Source organism: Ovis canadensis, chromosome 8, assembly GCF_042477335.2.
Source record: "Ovis canadensis isolate MfBH-ARS-UI-01 breed Bighorn chromosome 8, ARS-UI_OviCan_v2, whole genome shotgun sequence".
Classification (NCBI taxonomy): domain Eukaryota; kingdom Metazoa; phylum Chordata; class Mammalia; order Artiodactyla; family Bovidae; genus Ovis; species Ovis canadensis.
In genome coordinates, this window is record NC_091252.1 from 93951539 (window position 1) to 93968469 (window position 16931).

Below are 16931 nucleotides of genomic sequence, written 5' to 3' on the forward strand. Positions count from 1 at the left end.
TCATCCAGATCAGCTTCTACAACCCTCATCAGTCAATAACTTACATCTACATGAAAAAGTGTAATGTAATAAAGACGAAATAGGCATCACAAAGTTTATGTGAGACACGTTATAAAAGGTGAATGCAGTCTATCCTTGATAGAAAATAACCCCGGTAACTTAGCTGGTTCCCATTCTTTGGTGACTGCAGACTGTTTGGGTAAATGAGGATTCTGACGTACTTGTACAGGATTTCACCGGTCTAAATCGTGCAGAAGGCAGTTAGCATGCTAAGCCCTCCAGGCCCCATGTGCCCGGGGCGGCGGCGCCGGCCTTCTCACCTGGTGCGGTACAGCGGGTGCAGCAGGTACACGCCGTCCTGGTACTTGTCTGGCACAGTCTCTCGGTCTAGGTTAGCCAGCGTTCTGGCGGCATGGGAGGCCTCCATGACGTGCTGAGACTTGACTGCTTCTGCCAGTATGGAAACCCAGCCTGGTGACGAGAACAGACTCCCTAAATACCAGCCCCCAGCGCTCAGACTGTTGAGAGGTTTCAGGCTAAAAAGGGTGGGAGGGGGGCAAACCTCTGCATCTGTCTGCGAGGAAAAGCCCGACTGCCCCAATTCCATTCTTCCCTAAGGCCCTCTGGGTCCCACAACACAACACCATGATGTCCCCAGCCATTTTTTTTTTCATTTAGAAAATGTAATAAAAATTGTAATTACTAGGGATGAGGTCATAAACGGTAAGAAAGGGTCCTATTTTGCTTTAGCAATGATTATTAAACTCAGTGACTTAATACTAGTTATTTCATTCTGATTGGCAGTCAGATTAGCAGGCCTTAATATCCATGAGGAAGTTGTTTCTTAATTATAAACTTGTTAAGACCTGAGGTTCAGAGGGAAAAAAAAAATTTTTTTTAATTGAAGTATAGTTGATTTACAGTGTTGTGTTAATTTCTGTGTACAGCAAAGTAACCCAGTTATACCTATATCTATATATTCTTTTTTATATTCTCTTCCTTTATTGTTCATCTCAGGATACTGAATATAGTTCCCTATGCAATACAGTAGAACCTTGTTTATCCATTCTCTATATAACACTTTGGAAAAACTTTCTTAAAGGGAGACAAAGAAATACTTTCTGCAGTACCACTGCATTTCATTTTGACGTTTTTGTTGTTTAAAAGCGTACTGCTTTATGTACATAAATATGTATGAAAGTCTATGCATGCATACATCACATGCAAAGATCTAGAAAGAGGCACCAAGCTAACAAACAGTCACTACCTCTGAGGAGGGGGGCAGTTGGGATCGCGGTGGGCTCTGTATAAAGGTGGGTTTAATTTTTTGCTGTATCTGTGTTCTCTGAAGTATTTACAATGAGAGTCTGTTCATGCATTATTTAATTTAAAATAAAACAGAACATGGGCTTTGAGGTCAGAGAGACTTGGGTGTCAAATTTCTGTGCCCTGCTTGCTTGCTGTGGAGCCTCAGTCAAGTTACTTTGCTCCTTTGACCCAAAGGAAGGTTCTACTAAATTAATCTAGATAAAAACTGCCATCACCACGCCCAGCAGGTGCTCAACAGACAGCAGCTTGTCCTCATGTCCTCCTCCCACTTTCTGTGGCAAAGTGTTGAGAATAATTATGATGACAGGAGGCCATTATTTAATAATCCAGAAGAAATTCTAGACCCAACAATTTCTTTTAACGATATTCTAATTTTAAAGAAAACCCCTCTTCAAAATCTGTTGTAGAATGCTTTATAATAAATAGTGTTTTAAAATTCTACCTAGAGAGATATACTAGTTTGTTACTGGTTTGTACAAAAATATGGCTTCATTTTTTAATGGAGTCACAAGAAAGGTAACACTAGAGAAAGCATGGCATAAGCCATTTCTACAGCATTTTTCAGTTGACAAAGTGTTTTAACAATGCCTGCAATGTTTCACCTTTATAAACCATCAAAGTCTCCTTGGAAAACTTGTGTCTTTCTTAAATATTTACTGTTTTTAAATTATATAACTTCTGAATATATTTTAATTGTAAAAATGAACAAAAACAGCATTTAAAAATGAACATCCCACTTTAGCATTCCCATCATTTCCCAATTCTCATTTATATCCTCAGAAGTAACTAAAGTTAAAAGTCTGGTAGATACCCTTCCAAACCTTTTAAAAAATTCAACTACATACCAATAATTTATACATATATACTAGCTCCATATTGGAGAAGGCGATGGCACCCCCACTCCAGCACTCTTGCCTGGAAAATCCCATGGATAGAGGAGCCCAGTGGGCTGCAGTCCATGGGGTCGTGAGGAGTCAGACACGACTGAGCGACTTCACTTTCACGCACTGGAGAAGGAAATGGCAACCCACTCCAATGTTCTTGCCTGGAGAATCCCAGGGACGAGGGAGCCTGGTGGGCTGCCGTCTATGGGGTCGCAGAGTCGGACACGACTGAAGCGACTTAGCAGCAGTAGCAGCAGCAGCTCCATATACTTTTATTTTTGCTAAATGGAATTATACTGTTCCTACTGTCCAGTGACTTGATTTTATACTTTAGCCATGTACACAGATCAAATACCAATAATGAAATTAAATCAGTAATAATAGTAATATTAAACTCCCAACAAACAGAAGTCCAGGACAAGATGGCTTTACAGGCGAATCCTACCAAACATTTAGAGAAGAGTTAACACCTATCCTTCTCAATCTATTTCACAAAACTGCGGAGAAGGGAATGCTTCTGAACTCATGCTACGAGACCAGCATCACCCTAATGCCAAAACCAGACAAAAATATCACAAAAAAGTAAAATCACAGACCAATATCACTGATGAACATAGAAGCAAAATTCTCAACGAAACATTAGTTTCGTTGTACAAGAATCATACACCATGACTGAGTGTGATTTACCCCAGAGGTGCAAAGATGCTTCTACACCTATAAATCCATCAGGGTGACACACCACATTAAGAAATTAAAAATTCTGAATTACGATGCTGTATACCTGAAACTTATGTAACATTGCACCTCAACTATACCTCAACTATACTAAATAAAAGTACATTAAAAAACAGAAAGGGACAGCACAGAGAAACAAATATTTGGAAAGATATGGACAGAGACTCAGTGACCTGTGGAACAGAATCAAGAGGTCTAATATACAGAATTCAGGTTTCAGGAGGAAAGAGAGGAAAGGGGACAGAAGAAAGTCTAATGATACACTATCTGTAAAGTTTCCAAATTTGATCAAAAACATTAACTCATGGATACAGTCAGCTCAGTGAACACCAAGTAAGATAAATGTAAAAACAGACTAGATACTTCACAGTCAAACTGCTGAAAATCTTAAAAGAAGGCAGAGGAAAAAAAAAGACACATTTCATATAAGAGAACAAATGGACCTAAGAGACTTCTCATCAGACAATACATACACACACCAGCATGGTGACAGGAGCCTGCTCTTGGTGTCCTGGAAACAGGCCCCCAAACTGCTGCTTTGTTATCGATAAAAGATTGATGTTCAAAAGAAAAAGGAAAATAGAATGATATTTTTAAAGTGCTGACAGAAAAAATAAAACCACATTATCAATAAAGTATTTTTTATCCATGGAAAATAACCTATCCCTGGATAATAAAAGTCAAGATATTTTCAGAAAATGAAAGGTGAAGAGAATTTATTGCCAGCAGACTCAGGTCTTTAGGTTGAAGGGAAATGATATCAGATGCAAATTTAGATAGAAAAGAAGGTAAAGAGTTCTGGATATATGTAAATAAAATTTGTTTTCTTATATTCTTTAAATATCACTTGACTATTAAAAGAAAAATAGCCACAATATATTGTGAGGTCTATGGCCTGTAACATATTATAGTCTGTAATTACGACAGTACCACAAATGATGGCAGAGGGCATAAAGTGAATTATACTGTTGTGAGACACTCACATCATATATGAAATGGTATAATATGAATTCAGAATAGACTGTTATAAGTTAAAGATACAGTCAATCAAAAAGTACACATTAAATACTGTAAAAAAGCTAAAAGAGGAGAAAGAATAGAATAGAAAACAATACTCAAGTAACCCCAAAATAGTCAATAAAGGAGAAAAAAAGAAAAAAAAAAACCAGAAAGGGGGAAAACTGCAAGACAACAGACATAACCAAACAATATCAATGATTATATCAGAGGCAAACAGACAAAACACTCCAATTAAAGGGGATTAGCAAGCTGAACTTTCTGAAGAAGATGCAAGTATGCGATGTCTGTGAAAAACGTACTTATTTTTAGGCACAGCAAAATGAAAGCAAAAGAGAAAATCACAAAAGACATGCAATGCAAACATCAAGCATTAAAAAAGGCCAGCTGGCTATTTTAATACCTGATAAAGTAGACTCCAAGAAAAGGAGTATTACCAGTGATAGAGAAACTACTTAATAAAAAAGGAACAATTCACCAGGAAGAAAAATCTGACAGAAGTAAAGGGAGAAACAGACAAATTTATAATCACAGTTGAAGAATTTAACTTGTCTTGGTAATTGATAAAAACTAAGCAAAGATCTGGAGAAGATTTGAATAATATAATCAACCAACTTGGTTAAACTGTTACATGTCGCTATAAAACACGTAACCCAACTACAGAATATTCATTCGTTTCAAGTGCAAATAGATCATTCACCAAGATAGACCATAAAACAGGCCATCACATAAGTGTCAAATTACCAAAGCCTAAAATCTTATTGGGTTTGTTCTTTGAATGCCTGGAATATTAAACTAGAAATCAGAGACATGATATCTGGAGAGCCATTAATATTTGTAAATTATTCCAACACACTTTTAAGTAACCCACGAGACAAAGAAGAAATCATAAGGAGAATTAGAAAATATTTCAAACTGAATAATGATGAAAATACATATAAAATTTGAGGGATGGAGCTAAAGCAGGTTGGAGGTCACTTACAGTTCTAAATACTTATATTAGAAAATAACTAATGACTAAATTAAATTAAATTATTTTAATTAGTTATTTAAAATAACTAATAATTTAATGATTTTAAAACATGTCTTCAAATTCTTTTGACACTGTTCTCATCAAGAGGGGATGGATCTAAACCTCTTCTAAATCCTCTCCCCTCAAATATGATTTAGCCTTAGTGACTAGCTTTTAATCAATAGATTTGGCAAAAATTACTTCCAGTGCTTGATTTTTTTGTAAAAAAGAGCTTATTATACCTGGCTCTTTCTCGGAAAATTTGCCCTTGGAATCCAGCCACCATGCTTTGAGGAAGCCCAAGGTGGCTGTTGAAGAAAGCGAATGCTCCTGGCCCTGGCTGAGCTCCCAGCTGAGAGCCAATTTACAAGTCAGTACCAATTTACAAGTCGTATGAGTGAGCAATCTTCAAAGGAGTAATCTCCATCCCATGGTTGAGCTGCCCCGCTGACGTAGTGTAGAGCCTGTAAAGGCCCTCCCTACTGAATCTTGCTCGAATTTCAGATTCATGCACAAAAAAAATAACTGACGTTCTAACTGAGTTTGGGGTGGTTTGATACACAGCAATAGATAACTGAAACAAGAAAAAAGGTTAAAATCACTGCTCTAAGTTCCCACCTTAAAAAAAGAAAAAGAGGAACAAATAAAACCAATACTGTAAGTGGTCCTTTACAGGGAAGTCTGCTGATCCCTGTATCACGCTTCAGTAAATTAAAATCTTCTGCTAAATTCATCATTTCTAAATATTGTTGAACACATGCATGCATATGTGCACAAGTGTACATTTGCATACATTATGCATACATTACAAATAAATGTATACATATACATTTATTCGTTATATCACCCTGTTTTTTCCACTGAAAGAGCCAACAAGCAAAGACATCCCAGGAGCAATAAGCACATGTAGCTAGCACCCAACCTTGGTCTCTTAACAATTAGCCTCCACTAAAAGGAAATAGGAGTCTCTGAAGAAATAAGCCTGGAACATGTTGTTACACCAGCACGTAAGGATTGCCTCCCAAAATGAGGTGGGTACATCAGAGGACACAGGAACCAGCTGGCTGAGCTCCACTGACTAAAGCTGGGACAATCTGGCATCAACCTACTTTGCATCAAACTACAAAGTACAGTGATAAGTTGTAAATCATGAAAAATCAGGACTCCACGTGCGCACACTGATAGGGAGGGAGGGAGGGAGAAGAAAAGGAAGGAGAAGGAAGAAAGGCAGGAGGCAGAGGAAGAAGGGCTCTTGCTTACAGCAGAATGCCAAATGCTGAACTGTGAACGAGGCAGGGATGCTGCAGCTGGAAAACCACCGTCGTGCAGGCATCATGACGCATCACGACAGAGACCAAAGCAGGCGGGAAATTTCATCCGCAGCACCTCCCCACAGGTGGTTATTAGTTACAAGGCGGGGATATCACCTCTCTTTAGTCTCACTATGCCTCTTGGTTACCCAGATCATATCAAAGATGGTCGTCATGGCTGAAACCGCTCTCCTGTGACTGTCTACACACTGATTAGCTTAGGTGTGGATTACCCACATGGCTCAAGCAATTCTTTGCCCCTACTAAAATAACATGCTCTAAAGGACCCGAAACTAACCCTAAGCAAAGCCTTATATCTGTTGAAAAATCAGGTGTACCACAACGGAGGGTTAAAGGTGGGAGAAGAACAGAGGGCTGGATTCCAAGTACTCAGTATGTAAAGTTGTTACCTGAGCGCACTATAGTAGAATGAAGATGTTCATTCAAAGCCATATTTCCAAGGATACGCATTATATTTCTCTGTACTTTAGGACAGTCCTTGTGAAGTTGGTACAGCCTCTGCAGTAGTTGCAAGCCTCCATTTGCTTCAATTTTATCACAATGTGTGGGTATCTAGCACAATAAATTAATGAAAGCTCACTTTATGTTGCACAAGTTCACTAACCAGGTGACAGAGCATGCTGGTGGGCAGCCAGGTGGCTCCTGCTCAAGGAAGAGACCCAGGGAGACCCCCCCAAACTCTCAGCTCAACTCAAATATATCAGCCAACCCCCATCTATCTGTGTGGGAAGTGCTTTAAAAAATCACTGAAAAATGGAGGCCACTAGGACTTGTGACGTTTTTATTCTTAAAAGTCATTCTGCTTAGCTCTTGGTTGGATGGAACCATGATATCATTATTTCAGAATTGTTTCAATATATATGGATATTTTGATTGGTTTCAAACTACATTAAAGGGTCTTCTCCCCTTGAGAAACCTGCCACCTGATGCCAGGAAATAATCCCCTATGTAAATAGCAGATGTTGCTTCTGTCTATATGAACTCCCAGATACAGATAAGCAGCATCTGTGATCCCACACAAGCCCACAGCTTGTGGGGGGGCAGGGCACAGAGAGGGGTACTCACCTCAAACTTAAGAGTTGGACATTTTTTTAAAAGAGAAAGATCAGGTAAAAATTAGAAAGAAAAGGGGATGCGCATTTTTAATGGAGAAAAGAGATCAAAGAAAGCCAAAGGAAATCTATGGATTAAGGTAAGAAGACAGAACTGACCCATGACAGTCTGCTACAATCCCCAGGGTGATCTTGCTCTTTTTCCTAGCACTTAGTTTTACCACTTATGTGATACCATGTCCTGTAGATGCAATGACTTTCCCTCTCTAAATTCTTATTAAATTTCACCACATTTTAAATGCATTTAAAAGTATGCCTTTGGGACATGTATCAGCTGAGATATGTTATACGTTGAGAAGTTTCTGGAAAGGAAACTTTACGTTCTGTGCCCTGGATGTATTACTGCAGATGCCCGTTGTTTCAGACACCAGTCATAAGTCACAAAAAAGTGAAGCTGCTTCTCCCGCGTTCCCTTTTTAGTGTGTTACCACACTAATGCCTCTGTTTGGTGCTCAATTCCTGATTCCACCAGTGGGAGCTGAGATGACCAGGGAGCAGTGCGCTTCTGCGCCGTGTCTGCTGGTTCCCAGTTAAACGGGAGCATTTAGAGCCGATTCTCGTGATGTGGGATGACCCGCCTGCATCAGCCGCACCAGGGGTGCCTGTTACCAGTGCGAACTCCTGGACCCCACCGCACACTGACTCCATTCAAATTGCCAGAGGTGAGTAGGAATATGCATTTTAAACATGCTTCCTGGGTGACTTTTATGCACTAATGCTTGAGCACCACAGTTGGTTGCTTTTTTATTTATAAAATCAAACCATGATCATGATAGACACGTTGTCAAAATGTAAAAAAAGTTTTTAAAATCATTGATATATACATGCTATGGTTAAAATTCAAGGCTATGGTCAAGTAGATACTTTTGCCAAGTATTTACTTTTTTCCTGTCTTACATCTTTGGCACATATTTTAACTGGAAATTAACTCCAGTTAAATAATACTTGTAAATTTTAATACTGTTGATAATATTACTTGTAAAAACTATCTGAGAAAGGTAATGGAAGACAGCATAATTGAAAGGTAAATGCTACATTTAGACAACAGGTTGCTTTATGTACACTTGAGATTAAATTCATTTTTAGAAATACTTAGCAAAGATGAAATTCATGTATTAGTGCTAAATCATGATTATCAATGCTAACAATTGAGAAAAAAGCAGGAAAACAAGCAAAAAACTTTTTTTCTTTTATAAAAAATTAGAATTACTTCCCTTGAATGAATCAACATGTGTAATTTTTTCAATGTGATCATAAAATGTGACGATATTTTGAAAATGTAACTTACCTCAGAATGCTTTACTAAAGCTTCCAAACAGAACATTTCCACTGTAGCTGAAGGAACTTCTCCAAAACTTTCCGCATAAGGAAGTCCATTTCCTCCGAAACACCATAAACCACCCTGACAATGAGATGATCAAAATTCTTAGTGGAAAAAAAGGGCCTAATATTTTTTGTTTCACAAAACAGAAACAAAAACAAAAACAACCTCTGTATTATATACAGTAATTAGAAAGAACTAATATGTAGGACTCAAAATATTTCGGAGACTTACAGGGAACTTTCATTATGCAAACTGTTGCTAGACTAGAAAACATGTGGGATTATTCTTAGAATACAGCAGTCTTTGAGCTTCTCAGTTCTTTCCTCTGCGTCCTCTTATCTGAAAGTACAGAGACTAACACACAAATCTTCACCCAGTAAGAAAAGCCAGGGCTGAACAAATGATGTTCTGGTGTCAGATTATGCCAGTAGAGTCTAGCTAAAATCTATCAATCAGAATAATAGAAAAGGCATTACTAGAAAAAGTTAAAATACTGACAATAACAACTGATCAAAGAGCTTTTAATTTAAAAAAAAAAAGGTGGGGGCGAATTCCCTGGCAGTCCAATGGTTAGGGCTCGACGCTTTCACTGCCAGGGCTGGGGTTAATTCCTGGTTGGGGAGCTAAGATCCTGAAAGCCGTGCAGCACCACCAAAAGAGAGAGAGAGAAAGCTTTTAAGTCTTCCTAAATTGAAATTCAAATTCACATGGAAGAATAAACAGAAGAGTTAGGAAAATTATGAAAGAGAGGAGTAGTGGGGACTAGTCCTTAGCAGGTATTAAAACACAAAAATAAACTGGGAAAAGAAAATTTCAATTCTTACGGCATATCGCTAACATGCGATGATTGCCTACAAATCAGTGAGAAAATACCAACAAGGCTATGGAAAAATGAGCAACAGTCAGAAGCAGAAAGTTCTTAGGAAAACAAATATAATGCCTCTAAAATATATGAAACAGTGCCCAACATTGCTGGATTGTCCTTAAACCAAGACCACAAAAGCTTCACAGTGGAAAAACCACTGCACCACATCCACTATTCTCTTGACCCCAGGCAGTTTGCCATATTGGATCAAAAAGAAGTCACAGTCTACACTGTCCAAATGTTTGCATCCTGTTTGTACCCTTGGGCTCTGAGGTCCTCCAACAGAGGCTGAACCTGGAGACAAGGTGACTGGGAGTGTCCAATGGTAACAAAAACCAAAACAAGACGGAAACCTGGATCCTGACATCAGAGGAGGAGCAATCTTGATGGTAACATGCGGGATGGTAGAAGACCAAGGACCATTCCTTCCTGGCCTCCCTCCAGAAGTACAGTCAGCAAATTTCCCAGACTTTAGCTGTGGGAGTAGGTGGCCGTTAAAGCTGAGAAGCGCTTTCCTGCTCACCGATCCAGTTCTCCCAGTGAACTGAGAGAATAAAAGCAGGGAAGGCAAATCACCACCAGGGCAGGTGGGGTGCAGGGGGGTGGGGGGTTTTGATACTGCCTGTAATTGTGGGTCCCTTTGTTTTATTACATTTGAGAGCTAATCTCTAGTGTTTCTTCATAAAAAGTTACAACCTTAGAGCTCTGCAGCTTGTTCAGACTCACTGGGCATAAATGACGTTCATTCTAAAGCATGAGTTTGTAACCCAGGTTATCCTTTAGGGTCTGAGATGGAGAGAATTCAGGGAAGAGAGGATGTAAGCTTGGATGGGAAAAAATTGTCTCTCTACTTTCCTAACCCTTAAGTGAAACTTTTCATTGTATTCAATTACAAACAAAGATAAAAAGCCACAGTAACAGCAGCAGTCTGTGTGCCTCTGCCAACAATAGAAAAGAAAGAAAAGTGAAGTCGCTCAGTCGTGTCCAACTCTTTGTGACCCCATGGACTGCAGCCTACCAGGCTCCTCCATCCATGGAACTTTCCAGGCAAGAGTACTGGAGTGGGTTGCCATTCCCTTCTCCAGGGGATCTTCCTGACCCAGCGATCGAATCTGGGTCTCCTGCATTGCAGGCAGATGCTTCACTGTCTCAGCCACCGAGGAAGCCCTGCAAACAATAGAAGGTGCATCTTCTCCCCACCGCACGCCACTTGCTGCAGCCACCTGCAAACAGCATCATGCTCATAGTGCCTTTGAATGCCATCTGCAGATTCTCACACTGGTGACCCCAAACTGACCCTGCATCTAACTCTCAAAAGGCACAGGGTGGGAAACTATAAATGTGCGTAAAAACAGACCTAGAAAAAATATATCTATAGGGCTTCCCTGGAGGTACAGCAGATAAGAATTCACCGGCCAATGCAGGGTACATGGGTTTGATCCCTGGTCCAGGAAGATTCCACATGCCTCAAAGCAACTGGGCCCATGCACCACAACTACTGAGCTTGCATGCAGCAGCTACTGAAGCCCGTGCTCCAAGAGTCTGTGTGCCTTGTCAAGAGAAGCCACTGCAGTGAGAAGCCCGAGCATTCCGACTAGAGAGGAGCCCCTGCTCACCACACTAGAGAAAGCCTGTGCAGCGATGAAGACCCAGCGCCACCAAAAAAAAGAAAAATATATATATATGCACACACATATATACGGAGAGTAAATGGGGAATGATAAAACAAATGGGATGAAATAGGAATAACTGACAAGTCTACTGAAATATATTATTGTTGCAATTCTTTAAGTTTGTAATTAAAGTACATATTTTACAAATTTGTAAATTTGATAATAGTATTTCAATATAATCAGTCTCCCGTGTAATCCTATGTATTCTAAGCACCTAGAAATGAGTTCATAGGCTTTATCAAGTCACCAGAGGGATCCATGGTGTGCAGAGGTTAAGAAGTCATGCTCTGAACCCAACCATAACCGCAGGCTGTCTGCTAAGTCAAGAGGGACCTCTGCACGTGAGCAGTGCTGTAGAGCAGCCGCACCCCCCCACACCTGATGGGGGCTTGGGGACTGTCACGGGACAGGTCTGTCATTAACTGGTCAGATCACTAAAAACCAGATGGACGCGCCTTCCACTCCTTCCCCCAACTTACTCCAACTTATAAAAAAACCAGAGCCTGACTAACCTGGGGAGTGAGAGTAACTGAAATGGAGTTGCTTACTGGTCTGATGAGATGGGATCTCAGAGCTAAAATTACTGATTTCAGTATGAAACTAACTAAAGATGGGCTACTCCTTTAAACTGTTGGCTGAGGCCATGACATCCAGGTAGCAAGGAAGCGGTACAACGTGTTACACCATGCACTCTCTTCACTCAGCAAAAGGTGAGGAGACCCTGTAGAAGGTGACACAACACGAGAGGAGGCAGAGGGGTGTCAACTGAATAGTCATGAGCAGAGAAAAATCTTAGGTGCTGAAAACTGAGGAACTCCAGGCCAGGTAGCAGGAGCTCTGCAGGGGCGTGAGGACAGAGGTTGAGAGAGAAGTCATGGGAGACAGAGGCCGTGGGATGCCCTGCGGGGGGCAGGAAGAATCGAGAAGAGCCAGAGACCTCTCACTGTCAGAAAACACAGGTGCTCTCACAGTTACCTTGGGGATGGAATTAAAAAGGACGACGAGGAGCACGCTCTGGTGGCCAGGCGGTGACGCTCTGAGCATCGAAAGGAAAACGATGATTACGCTTCACTGGAGCGATTCCAAGACACGGCCCAAAGGAGAAACTGTAAAGCGTAGGCTAGAGAAATCATGGCTACTGGTATGTCCCTAAAATCTCATAAACACGGAACTGAGGGAAAGACAGTCAGCTGTCTGATAAAAAATGAATAATGTGAGACTTGTGAGTGAAGTTTTATTTGGGGAAAAATGAGGACTGTAGCCTGGAGAGACAGCGTCTCAGACGGTTCCGAGGAACTGTTCCAAAGAGGCAGGGGGGAAGGCCAGTATCTTATATGGTTTTAATGACAGGGGATGTACAGTCGAGCACCCACTATGGCAGAGGCCGAAGTGAGAAGCACATGACACTGTTAGTGATTTTACTGCTTTTCTAGATAAGAGGAGATGCAAGAACTTGGGCTCATAAAATCTTTTCCTAAAAACATCTATCTGAAGGCCTGTTCTGCCGCTTTTCCCCACAGCACAGAGGGCCTCACTGCTGATCTCCACCTTGAACTCCCTTCAGGGTGTGTTTGTGTTGATGGTGGCTACAGTGGTCAGTGACTTAATCCTTGTGGAGGCAGATGGCAAGTGCACATTTTTAGCTGGCAGTTCAATTGGTAAAAGAATACAGAATACTATGATTTGTTTTACTGATAATGCTTTTTATTTTCTTGCATTTTTATTGCAAAACAAATGCAAACAAAATGCATTTGTTTCACTGATAAAATGCTTTCTCCTCACTGAGTCGATTATGTAATTAATACAGTAATAGTGACTATAATTTGTTTGGATTTCTCTTAGAGATGTAAGAGCTATTCTTTTTAACTTTTTATTTTGTATTGGGGTGTAACTGATCAACAAACAATATTGGGATAGTTTCAGGTGAACAGTGAAGGGACTCAGCCACACACATACCTGTATCCATTCTCCCCCAAGTCCCATCCACCCTGCCGCATAGCAGAGCCAAGCTCCCTGGGCTGTACAGTAGCTTCCTGATGGTGATCCATTTTAAACACAGCAGTGTGTACATGCCCATCTCAGACTCCCTAACTTCCCTTCCCCATGACAACTGTTACATTCGATCTCTAGGTCTGTGGGTCTCTTCTGTTGTAAGAGTTATTTTATGAAGACAGAAGTCTTGCTGAGATGATAGCAGAGGAACAGTGGAAGCCAGTGACCACCCTGGGCGGGCCGGAGCGGGATTCTGTTTAGGAGGCTGCTGTGATTCACTGAGAAGCCCTCTGCTATGTACGGGTGGTTTTATGCCAGGTGTTTACATCTGGTCAACAGGCCGTGGCTAAAACAGAAGGAGTAAGGGTTGAGGGGAGATAACAGACACCGCCTTCGGAAGTGATAGTTTTTCCTGTCTGAAAGTAGTCTTACTCCCAAGGAGTGGAGCTTCCCCGGGAGCACTCTGAGAGCTCTGACCACGGTGCAAACACCGCCTTCTTCACCTAAGCGTGGTCTCCTTCAGTTTTCAGCCTCTTTGCCACCAAACAAACTTTACTCTCTACATCTGTGCCCAGTGGCGCCTTCCTGTCAATCTCCTCACTACTCCTAGGGGCAGACACACAGGTAAACACGGGCCAGTCCGTGCCTGGATCACAGTGAGGGGCTCAGGTTTAATGTGCAACGGGGAGTCATTTGGAGGGCTCCATGCAGGAGTATGACCTGATCGAACTTTTGTTTTTAAATCACTGCAGCTGCTGAGGACACAGAACTGGAGACAGAAGCTGGAGATTGAAGCAGTGTCTATAGCTCCTAGAGGCGGTGGAGACATGATAAGGAAGCTTTCTAGATGCAGCAAGAAGGTGAACTTGTCTCCCAGGTACGGACAAAGAATGTAGCCTGCCGTTACACTAAACAGAAAATGGTGCCCACCATCAAGCCATCAGCCACTGCAGCACCCTCTACCCACTGCGCACCCTGGGGGAATTCCGGATGGAGGAAAACAGAGAAAATTCTGCGCTCTGGATACTGGCCCGAGGTGATGAAGATGCATATCTAATAAATAATTTCAATGAGCCCAGATTCTTGCATCTTCCCATACACAGACAAGCACTAAAATCATTAACTCAAGATGTGTTTTTGTGTGCATGTGATTAGTAATAATCTTTGATGTTCAACCACAGGGTTTTTTTTCCCAACAAGAAACTCATATATCCTGGCTCCTCCCTCACCTCTTTGGAGCAGTTCCTTGGAGCTACCTTAGCTACAGTCCTCAATAAGGTCCCCAAATAAAACTTAACCTGGAACTCTAGGTTGTGCATTTTTCTTTAGTTGACATAGTGAGCCTCTCCCATGACAAACATGCTTAGTAAAATATAGCAAAACTATTTTGAAACAAAGTCAAGCTCTAAAGAAAATAAAAAAGAAATAAAGGGAAACCCCTGGGTGCTAGAACTGAAAACAACTTTCAGCAGAAGTGGTCAGCACATCGGTGATGAGGTAAAATGCCTGCAGGCCCCCGAGGATGGGATAGTAACACCTGTTCAGCGGTCACATCACCACAGAAGATGGGGTTTGAGACTCACATTCTCTGGGAGCTAGATCCAAGGTCTCTATTTAAAGGGAGAACCCTGCAAAGTTGGCCTCCTTGACTATAAGAGAGTCTAGAAAAACTCTGCTCACCAGCCCATGAGCAAGAAGCCTGTCTTTGCTGGGGCTTTGAGTGGGAAATCACAATCACAATCTATATCACCCACAGGTATATCTGAATTCACACTACCAATATGCTCAAGAAATTCCAAGCCAAGGAATCAATAAAAAAAAAAAAAAATTAGTCCCATTATAGTGAACCCTTGGGGTATCCAAAAGAAGCAAACATAAAAATTTCTCTGTAGCAATAAATTTAGAATCTGACGTACTTGGGACTCCCATAGAAAACAATCAGTCTAGCTAAAGATAAGCTCACAGTAAAAATGATTAACGCGTGTTAATCCACAATATAACATAATGGGGAGCCTCCACAAATAGGAATCAACACTCCAGTATACTGAAATAATAAAAAGAGACTTTAAAATTATTTTTAAATGAAGGGAAGAACAGAACCAGGATGAAGGAACAGGATACTATGAGAAAGAGATGACGGTGGCCAGGAGTAAGCGGCTGCAGTGAAGATGGTGAGGCAACTGGAGTCAAGTCGTATGTGGAGGAACAGCTTACACTAACTGCTGATCAACTGAACATGGAGGAGAAGAATTAAAAATTCCTAGGCTTTAGCTTAAGCAACTACATGGATGCTCTGCCCTCTACTGAAACAAAACAGACTAGGGGAGGAAGAGCTTTGTGGAGGCAGGGAGGGAGAATTCAGTATGTATAATTGGGATGCCTGTTAAACATCCATGTAGAGACATCAAGAAGGAGGCTACAATATTTAAACCTAGAGCTTGGGTGAGAACACAGGTTAGAGATGTTGAATTCAGGCATCACCAACACAGAGGTAATATTTAATAGCCTTGTCAGTTACTACCTATTCATTCTTCAAGATCCAACTTCAGAGGACATCCTATAGAGCTTTTTCAACATGACCTCTTACAAAGAGTGATGAGATTCTAGATCTCTCTTACATGCTCCGTATCTCTCTTACATGCTCTATAACTTTATTTATTACCTGTTTCCCCATTATCCCAAACACCTAGCCCAGGATGTGGCAGACAACCAGGAATCAGTAGTAAGTTTATTCAGTTCCTAGATGAATGACTGCCCTAGAGCTCTAAGTGCTAGCCCCTAGCACAACATTTTAGAAAAGTGGACACTCCAAGATATTTACTAACCGAATAAAAGATCTAACCTTCTGAGCAGCTAGACTTTGACTGCTCTCACTCAGAGCCAAAGCTGTAAAACACTGGATACACTCGTCCAGGTCTGTTTGAGGTAAAGAAGCCAGCAAGTGTCTGAGCTCTTCTTCAGTGGAAGAATCCTGAAATAAAGGGAAAAAATTCTTCATAATTAAACTCAACAATTGAGTATAATGAAAAGCACCCAAAGAATCTAAGCCAAAACAAAACAGGAGAGTTAAATCAGTGCTTTTAGTCTTGAAGCCAGTCACCCACCCTGGTAAAAGAGGATTGTTTAATTTTGAATTCCATACTTTCATGTCTACTACCTCAGCCTGAAACACCTATTGCAATTTATCGCTCAAGATTTCACCTCATGGGCCACTTAACATGTTGACTCAAAATGAATTATTACACTCTTTAATTAAAGCTGGCTTTTTAATATCCATAACTTGTTCCTATTGTTCTGATTTTCAACTTGTTCTGATTTTCACTAATAACTTACATCTAGTATAGTTTTTTTTTCTGTTTTTTAAAAACTCATGGCACAGTTTTCAGATTTTCACTTTCTAGGAAAGCCTAGGAAAAGCGCTTAAGAAACATGCTCTAATATCTTTATTAGTGGTTAGCAATATCCATGTATAGGAATACAGGGAGACCTGGCGTGCTGCAGTCCACAGGGTCTCAAAGAGTCGGACACAACTTGGCGACTGAACAATAACATTATAATACATTAGTATCTGAATGCAGTGGCTCTCCAGGGGCTGTTTTGTACCCTAGGAAATATTTAGAAATATCTGGAGACATTTTTGGTTGTTACAACTGGGGG

The 16931-nt window shown here is 40.8% G+C and overlaps 1 protein-coding gene across 2 annotated transcripts in view; it reads right to left on the minus strand.

Moving 5' to 3' along the window:
* Positions 1-16931, minus strand: part of SERAC1 (serine active site containing 1) — a 53672-nt gene that overhangs the window by 9167 nt on the left and 27574 nt on the right. For both annotated transcript variants that reach the window (XM_069598799.1, XM_069598800.1), the window contains 4 exons: positions 16117-16245; positions 8709-8822; positions 6698-6860; positions 321-471 (listed from right to left, as the gene is read on the minus strand). In XM_069598799.1, coding sequence (XP_069454900.1) covers positions 321-471; positions 6698-6860; positions 8709-8822; positions 16117-16245 — 557 coding nt within the window. The remainder of the gene's footprint in view (positions 1-320; positions 472-6697; positions 6861-8708; positions 8823-16116; positions 16246-16931) is intronic.